Below are 9,194 nucleotides of genomic sequence, written 5' to 3' on the forward strand. Positions count from 1 at the left end.
TACTAAACAAGCCAGAAGCACATTTTTACTTTTCTTATATATGTTAGATGTCATCACATCCAGTCTACACAAACAGCAGCAGGTCATACTTATTAGGTTGAATTCTCCTCCAGCCCCCAGCCAAATAAATCATGCACACTTTATTTGACAACTGTAGAATGGCAACACATTAGATTAGTGCAGAAAATAAAGACTGTGTCCCCAAAACACAGGGTTTAGATGTTCTGCACTGGATCCCATAACAACTAGCTGCTAAAAATCAAAATGTCATGTTTCAACACAGAAGTGACCCTTTAAAACCCAGAATTAGGGTGACCACCAGCCATGTGATGATGCAGTGTGGACTTAATTTCTCTTAATCACTGTTTCACTCAGGAGAAAACTCCGTTGTATGTTTATGACTATGTTTCAGAACAGCCCAGGGCAGCAGGCCCATAGTAAAGCTGCTGGATACTCTTGCATGAATAGGCTGGTATTCTGCACGTCGTTACAAGTAGACAGAAAAATGCAATAGGTCATTTTTAACGACCTTTAGTAAGCAGCTGGGCTCATTTTCAGGCTATTTCTCCTTCAAGCTGCAATCATTTATATATGCACCTATAGGATTAGCATTTGGCTGTGGTATTGTTAGAAGTGGTATTTAACATTATTGTGGTCATAACTTATGATTTAAAATGGTTATGGCCTGGTATGTGGGGGGATAGGTATATCTTAAAAGATGATTATAGATCGCATTACAGATTTTAGACACAAAAATGTTTTTGGTTATAGGACTTCTTGGCACAAAATATATTTTAAATGATATGCAGGGAGGGATCTATATTACTTTAAGATGATGCTGTAAAATACCTTGGCATTATTATTGATTCTGAGCTCCACCATTGATGCTGTTGTATTAAAGTTAATCAAAGTCTGTGCATGCTTTAAAGGTCCAAACATTATTTTTCTTTTACTGTCAGGAAAAACTTGTCACCCCTTAATGTTGTTACCTATTTTGGATTATGCTGATATTATGTGTCATAATACTGAATCACATCTTTGGCCTTTAAATGTTATTTACAATAGTTACTGTAGATTTATTTTTTAAATATCCATGTCATACCCATCAATATGATTAATTGTCAAAGGAAAATGCCAAAGGAAAATGTCATTCATTTTAAAATGAATTATTTTTAATTACCCAGTTTATTTGAAGCTGTTTTTATTCCTCAATGTATTTATTAAGACACTGATCACCTTTGCCTCTATTCGATCAGTCTTTGCAGTAATTGTTTATAAAAAAAAAAAGACATTTTGATTTAAAGCTCCCTTTGCTTGGAACAACTTACTGTACAGTAAACACACTAATATAACCTCTTTTGTTTAGCCCTATTTAAGTTGCTCTTGCTTCTAATATTTACTTTGATGTCAATGATTTCAGAGTGAGTTATGAGTTATAGCTATAGTTAAATAAATTGTACAGACCTCCCACTAGCAAGATGTAGACCTATTGTATACAGTCTATGATGTAGCCTAATGAATTGCCAGGACCCTCTTGAAAACGAGATGATGCATTTCAACAGGCTTATAAATCAAGCCTGTTGAGATGCAGTTATGATGCAAACATTGAGCAAGTTTAACTGTAGGCCTACCATAATGGATAGTGTAATTTCAATGCTGAGAGGCGACTTCCTCGTCCCGCTGAGATTGCCCTACAATCCTAAATATTTCTGTTGACCTGGTGAGCTAAGATTTCTAGTTAGAGCATAAAATACGGGGCGAAAATGTCAAAACTGATTCTAAGTACAGCCCCGCGGTTGTTACTTCACAGTACGCACACATGGTGCGTTGGACAAATTCCAGTTCAAATGAAATCAGGTCAGGATTTTTTCTCTCCCTAGAAAACCACCAAGTCAGCAAAATAATTTAGGTAAACAAAACCTCACCAGATCTAAAAAAAAGACCCTGTCCCTGCTTAAGTTGCGCTTGAAATAATGTCCCAATGTCTTTGTCATAGGCCCTCTTCTCGTTTAATACGCCTGTGTGTGATGCTGACTGAGAATGGCCAAATTGTTATTTAGGGCACATTTCTGTGGTTATTGATTCATCTGTTTCTGCTTGAGGTTTTGCCCCGACCTAAATCAATTGGATCTATAATAGCATTGGCCCTGCGGGGTACATGGTCTATTAAGCACACAAGACCTCATTTCTACATGTGTGATCACTCGAAACATGTCTGTCTGCTGGACTATCAGAGAGCAAAGTGCTGCCCCAGGGGGTGGGGGAGATAAGCCTCAAAAGTCACATAGAAGTCAAGTATTATTTATCCAGGACCTCCACGTGTGCTGTCTCTGGGATGGTCTGAGCTCAGCCCTGTGATTGGACACACCTTCCTCTCAGCTCACGCCTTCACAGTCTCATCCAGGCGGGGGCGGGGCTAGAGCCGCATTTACACCCATGATTGGCCCAGATTAAAAAAAAAATTACAGCTTTATCTCCGCGGGTTTGAGGAGCAGGTCGCGCGTTATAAATACTGCCTCCAGCCGGGGAAAACAAAATGAGCACCGACATCCAAGAAAGCCGCGTCTGGCCAAAGCTTCATGATCACTGTGAGAAGGATGCTGCAACAAGCTCTACGAGTATCCGTCCGAAACGCCTTCCCCCTGGTCAAATGGATGGAGAGGTGGGCTGAGGGCGCATCAGCCAAGCAGCAGGCACTGAAGACTCTGGGCGACATGCCCGGACCATCGGTCGCCAGTTTCGCCTGGGACTTGTTCGCCAAACGGGGCCTGTCGCGGCTGCACGAGTTACAGGTAACATGATGATGTTCAATAGGGATTAAGAATAGGCCTATTTACAATAATTGCCTTTTAATATAAATGCAGTCAGTAGGCTATAGGCTGCAACATAGTGAACTAAATGATAAACAAATATTGATGCACAGGACGTTGAAAGAGGACAGATTTAATGCATTTGATAATTGATGGAATATTAGTGATTGTATGAAAGAGAGAGCGAGAGAGAGAGAGAGAGAGAGAGAGAGAGAGAGAGAGAGAGAGAGAGAGAGAGAGAGAGCGAGAGAGAGAAAGAGAGAGAGAGAGAGAGAGAGAGAGAGAGAGAGAGAGAGAGAGAGAGAGATTTAATGCAGCACCGATAAACTAACCCCTTCAGCAGATGAATGTGAAAACAGCCTTCTAGTGTGGAGGGGGCCTTTAATCTAAATTTTCCTTTTGCGACACTATGGCCTAAGTTAACATGTCTGCCAAGCAGAGAAGAAGATTTGGCTGATCAAACTGCTTGTTAAATGACCCAATCATTAGTGGATTAGAAAAGCCTTGCATGCATCTTTGTTTCTTACTGGCTTCAAACTACAGGACAGTGCATCCAAAGTCAATCACCTCATAACCTGCAGGGTTTTCACAAGGTCACCTCTATCTTTCTAATGTCCCAGCTGGAAGGAGTGCAGCGGTATGGGCCCATGTGGAAAGCGAGTTTTGGTCCCATCCTGACAGTTCATGTGGCTGATCCTGCGCTCATTGAGCAGGTACTGAGGCAGGAAGGCCAGCACCCCATGCGCTCTGACCTTTCCTCCTGGAAGGACTACAGGAAACTCAGAGGACATCACTATGGACTCCTGACATCGTAAGTATCACTCTGAGACTTCCTTTTCTCTATCTTATTCTCTCTCATTGGGAACCCAAAAATCAAACTAAATTAAAACTTGAATTATTTGTAATTTCATTGTTTAAGACATATGGCATGACTGAATGATTACTGAATACAGTACCTGAGAACTGAATACATTGACACAACTTGCTTGCAAAGATAGAACAGCTGTTCTTCACTGATTTCATTTATTAATATTAAGCCATAGTGATCAAGGGAACTCCCCCTCAAAAGTTGAGACAGGTAAATCAGTATTGTAAGGTCATTGGTTTAACTACAAGTGTGATACTGAGAAGTTAGACTTACAAAACTTTAAATTATTTACCCTCTTACTGTATTACCAATGTCTGGTTCTTTGCTGATTCTGAATGAAATAAAGTGGACAACATCCTTTTTAATTCAGTAGTTAAATACTCTTGACACCCTCATTTAGTTCAGCTAAATTATGTGCACAGATGCTATACTAACACAAGTGTTTGTTTTTTACTCTGTGTGTTCCTAGTGAAGGGGAGGAGTGGCAGTCGGTGAGAAGTCTCTTGGGGAAGCACATGCTGCGACCAAAAGCAGTTGAAGCTTACGATAAAACCCTGAACGGCGTGGTCGGCGACCTCGTTTCCAAACTTCGCCTTCGCAGACGCTCTCAGGGCCTCGTCAATGACATCGCCAGCGAGTTCTATCGCTTTGGCCTCGAGGGTAAGGTTTCATGAGGCATGGCAACATCATGCATCACTACAGGGTGTACCACATTGTGTAAACATTGGTGATTAGGTCCAGCCACATGCAGGAAGGAGTATAATGTGATATCACTGACATTTTAAACATACATGCATGTCAAAGCCTGATGTGCCCAAATAGTTTCAACATTTCCATCAAATAACCTTTAAATCACCTTTCCAGTGGTGGAAGAAGTATTCAGATCCTTTACTTAAGTAAAAGTAGCAATTCTGCAATACAAAAATACTAATTTACAAGTAAGAGTCCTGCATTCAAAGTTATAACAAGGAAAAGCAAAATAACCTATTTCAGAGTGTTATATTATTATATATATTAAATTGCATTACTGTGTAAGCGGCACTTAATGTTGTAGTTTGTCAAGATGGAGCTAATTTGAACTGCTTTACTACATACTTTTAAGAAGTTAACCTATAACACTGCATCATATTCTATGAACTGCTCATATGTTTAGTGTGTCAAATCTGTAAAGTAAGTAAGGGCAGTAAATACCTACAGCTGTCAGATGAATGTAGCCCAGTAAAAAGTATATAGTAAACTGGAAATACTCAATTAAAGTACAAGTACCTCATAATTGTATTTAAGTACTGTAGTGTGTACTTTTCTTAATTTAGGCCTAATACCAGCTCAGATTAACCACAGACTATATATTGAGTACAGCTAAACTCATTGCTCATTCCTGCCCTCAGGTCTCCTCAATAGTTATTTTTGCATGACCAGATTCCCCCCAGACTAAACAGCTTCAATCCAGTGACTAATTGCTCACATGCACGGCTCTCAAACATTTACTCTTCCATCATCTAAATGATTGTAGCGTTGAGTGGAAGCTGAGCCAACTGTTGTTGAAACGTAAAATGCTACTTTCAAAAAGCCATAGATGTGGTTTCTCCCTGTGCAGCCTGAGTTTACGGTACATTTCTGTCAGCCCATGTCTTTCTCGCCTCCTCATTTACCTTTTTTTTCTTTTCTTTGACAGGGATTTCCTCAGTGTTGTTTGAATCCAGAATCGGTTGCCTGGATGAGGTTGTCCCAGAAGAGACGGAGCGTTTCATCCAGTCGATCAACACCATGTTTGTAATGACGCTCCTTACCATGGCCATGCCAAAGTGGTTGCACCAGCTGTTTCCTAAACCCTGGAACATCTTCTGTCAGTGCTGGGACTACATGTTTGACTTCGGTAGGTCATTTCTTCTAATCATTTGCGTTTAGTGTCGGCATGGGAAATGGTAGCAATATTTACACCTAATTGGAAATATTAACTCTGATAGTGATGACTGTATGTATTTTACAAAAATGCTTTTGAAAGTAAGAAAATTGGAAGATATAATGAAAGCAGAAAATCAAATACATTTTTCAAAAAGATGTGTGAGGGACATCCAGCAGACCCTACACAACCTCTTCACTACAACATGAAACCAAAACATACATACTGTATGTCTTTCCACACTTTATGATTATTGTCCTTCCGCCCCTTCTCATTACATTATTGCCATTATGGATGGCTATATAAGAAACTGGGTTATTGTTCCACTCACTCTTACAGTACGTTAAGACTCATCCAGATCTCAATCAAACATATTTAAAATAATCACTCAAACTGGATCAGGAAGCAGGCGATTAAAGTCCTTAACCCTCACGCACTACAAGATCATCTGTGCTGAAGTCTTGAACATCAGTCATGATGATTAAACTGTGGTCATAATAAACCTTTTTGCCTAGTTGCTTTCCCCAAATTACTGTAGGAAAACAGATGGCAAGTTTATGAGAAAGTCTAGTATATACAGTAATCACTGTGCAATTAATGCATGGCTTTTTGGTACTTATTAAGAAGGATACTAAAAATCACACCAGAAAGCTCAGAACTTGCTGTGTCTCAGCATCTGCATTACATACTGCACCCTCACTGTCATAATGGCCTCTAATCTCTGTGCTTCTAGCGAAAGGCCACATTGATCAGCGTCTGACAGCCGAGGCAGAAAAGGTTGCCCGTGGAGAGAAGGTGGAGGGCCGTTATCTCACATACTTCCTGTCGCGGACCGGGCTGCCCATGAAGACTGTCTACAGCAACGTCACAGAGCTGCTTCTTGCAGGAGTCGACACAGTAAGCACGATAACTCTGTCCCCTCCTTTGCTGGATTCTGTGTCAAGTTCTCCCTGATTTAATAACCTCTCCCCCTTCACCCTACCTGTCTTTTCAGATCTCCAGCACCATGTCCTGGTCGTTGTATGAGCTGTCCCGCCACCCCAAGGTGCAGGCATTGCTCCGGGATGAGGTGTTGAGAGTGCTGGAGGGTCGAAGCATACCGGAGGCCGCTGATGTGGCCCGCATGCCTCTCCTGAAGGCTACAGTCAAAGAAGTACTTCGGTATAACTGAAAAGATTTCAGTTCATTTCCTAAAGACATGTAATCTTCAGACTGTAAGTTTCCTTTTGCTCACATTATTAAACTTTTTTTTCTCCAGGTTGTACCCCGTTATTCCTGCCAATGCAAGAGTGATTACAGAGAGAGACATCCAGGTTGGAGGCTACCTCATCCCTAAAAATGTGAGTGTGTTGAGGGAATTAGTACACTTTGAAATCATTCAATCTTTCATTCAAATCTGTATCATTTTTGTACTGGGCTAAATGTGAATGAAATCTTTCCATCCAGACTTTAATTACCCTGTGCCAATTTGCAACGTCACGGGATCCAGCGGTGTTTGCAAATCCAGATGAATTCCAGCCCCATCGATGGTTGAACAAGGACCAGACTCACCACCCATATGCCTCTGTACCCTTTGGGGTGGGAAAACGCAGCTGCATAGGTCGTCGTATCGCCGAGCTGGAGCTCTATCTTGCTCTTTCAAGGGTGAGTTGGCTGGACGTTTTTGCTGATTACTGTGATGAAAACTGTTACTGTGAAGAGAAATGCATATATTTAGCAGTATTTTAATGGTTCTGTTGAAAATCAGAACAGTTTTTACTAGAGGTATAAATCTTCACTGATCTCCCGATTTGATTACGATTATCATGTCAGCGATTCGATTCGATATCTCGATGCATCACGATGCGTCAAATACATTTTTCTATTAAAGCCATATAGGATATTTAATTCATAGCTTTTCAAGCTTCAAAAACAAAACATTCTGCTGTGCTCTAATACTAAATAAACTGGATACATAAAACTACAGCACTGAGCACATGGCACTTCCTGAATGTGCAAAACATAACAGAATATGTAAACAGAAAGGTTGTTAGGCATACATTAAATTGTAAACAGAAATAATTGATTATGACCCGGCCGATTATGAATGCAGCATCGTCCATGTCCACGATTCGATTCAACACCAGTAAATCTGTTTTCTCTGTTCACACTAGATCCTCATAGAGTTTGATGTTAAGCCGGACCCTGAAGGGATTTCCGTGAAGCCCATGACACGGACGCTTCTGGTTCCTGAAAATGTCATTAGCCTCCAGTTTATTGAACGATGACCCACTCTCCTGAGCTGAGTGGTTACATGAACGAGTATGTGAGTCTTTTCGCAGTAGAGAGCGCTAGCAGTTGGAGTTATCACAGCCTCTTGCATGCAGTTAGAGCGGACCCTAAACCTTTGACACGACAAAAGGCCAAAGCCCTCTGTGTCTGTAACGTAGTGTGTGGAGGCCAACGTGTGGAGAAGGACAAATAAATGAAGGATGAGCAGTGACAGCTCATCACTGAGGTTTTCCACTGGGAGCTGTGTTACTCCAAATTAGATACTGTGGGGGCATAAAATCATAAAATCACCATTAAGCACTTATTTGCACAGAGGCTAAGAGGAAGCCAGAGATCTCCTTCCGTACGTTTCAGTAGACAATCTTCAGACTTTATCCTTAAAGTGAGTCAAACCATCTTGCATTTCAGGGAATTTGCAACATATTTGAAGCTGATTTTTGACTTCCAAGCAACCCCTTCCTAAATCTAATTATGACCTGTGATCTTCTGCACTCTTAACTATATACAGAATTCCCTGTGTCCTGGTCTTGCAAACATTAATTTAAAGAGTGTTTATATAAGTCTGAGAATAGACAGTGTGCCGTAAATTATTCAAGAGGAGTCTCAGACTGGCACATGGACACGCTATTTCTTCAGCTCTTACTGAGCTACCGTGAGAGTTTTGTGTAGATATGATGTTCAATGTATTGATCAAGTGTATTTTATAAGGTGCTTACGTTGAACTTTTAGTGACGGGTTCCTTTGTAAAAAGAATGGCAGCTGTTGAAATTGAAACCCTGTGAAGGAATGCATGGTGCCTCTGTTTAAATCCCAAACGTAGGCCACTCTGCACTCAGGCTTTGTCTGTATGGTCTTTAGAATGTAAATGTATACATACCACAATTCAGCAGTGCCGCACAATGCAACTGTACGTGTCTTTTAACTTTTTTTTAACCTACTATGAGTGATATGCCACCATTTTGCAAATGTAATAGGCTTCAATGTCTGAACTCTGTATTTATTATAATTTAGCACATTTAAAACTGTTACTGTACATGTCATTAAAAGGTTTCAAGTTGGACTTCTGCTTATGTGTTGATTTTATTTGGCCAAACCAATAAGAATCGGTGTACATCAATGCAGCATTTGCTTCAAGAACTAACACCATCAGCTGCATCAGATTTAAGTCTAACCGATCAGATGTGTTGTTAGTTTGATGCTGGTGAACAGCCACCTGGCACGTAGGCAGTCATTTCTAAGAAATACAACACCGAGTATCAAAGTGTGACTTGACCTTGTGGAGTGTGTAGTGTGTGCTTTGGTGCAGCAGCTGTGGGTCGATAATTTGGACCAAATCCCTCCA

At 40.7% G+C, this 9,194-nt stretch overlaps 1 protein-coding gene across 2 annotated transcripts; it reads left to right on the forward strand.

Annotated features, from left to right (window-relative positions):
- The first annotated feature begins 2,412 nt into the window (after window positions 1–2,412).
- LOC116066246 (25-hydroxyvitamin D-1 alpha hydroxylase, mitochondrial) lies at window positions 2,413–8,912 on the forward strand. 2 transcript variants are annotated; one of them, XM_031322213.2, is made up of 9 exons: window positions 2,413–2,792; window positions 3,524–3,621; window positions 4,148–4,338; window positions 5,354–5,554; window positions 6,315–6,478; window positions 6,576–6,742; window positions 6,840–6,921; window positions 7,028–7,225; window positions 7,735–8,912. In XM_031322213.2, the coding sequence occupies exons 1-9, from the start codon at window positions 2,580–2,582 to the stop codon at window positions 7,846–7,848; spliced, it is 1,428 nt and encodes a 475-aa protein (XP_031178073.1). In that variant the 5' UTR covers window positions 2,413–2,579; the 3' UTR covers window positions 7,849–8,912. The 2 variants fall into 2 exon arrangements, with proteins under 2 accessions (XP_031178073.1, XP_031178065.1); XM_031322205.2 differs by having other exon boundaries at window positions 2,421–2,792; window positions 3,431–3,621.
- Window positions 8,913–9,194: the final 282 nt, after the last annotated feature.

The sequence above is a fragment of the Sander lucioperca genome, chromosome 6 (assembly GCF_008315115.2).
Source record: "Sander lucioperca isolate FBNREF2018 chromosome 6, SLUC_FBN_1.2, whole genome shotgun sequence".
Classification (NCBI taxonomy): Eukaryota; Metazoa; Chordata; class Actinopteri; order Perciformes; family Percidae; genus Sander; species Sander lucioperca.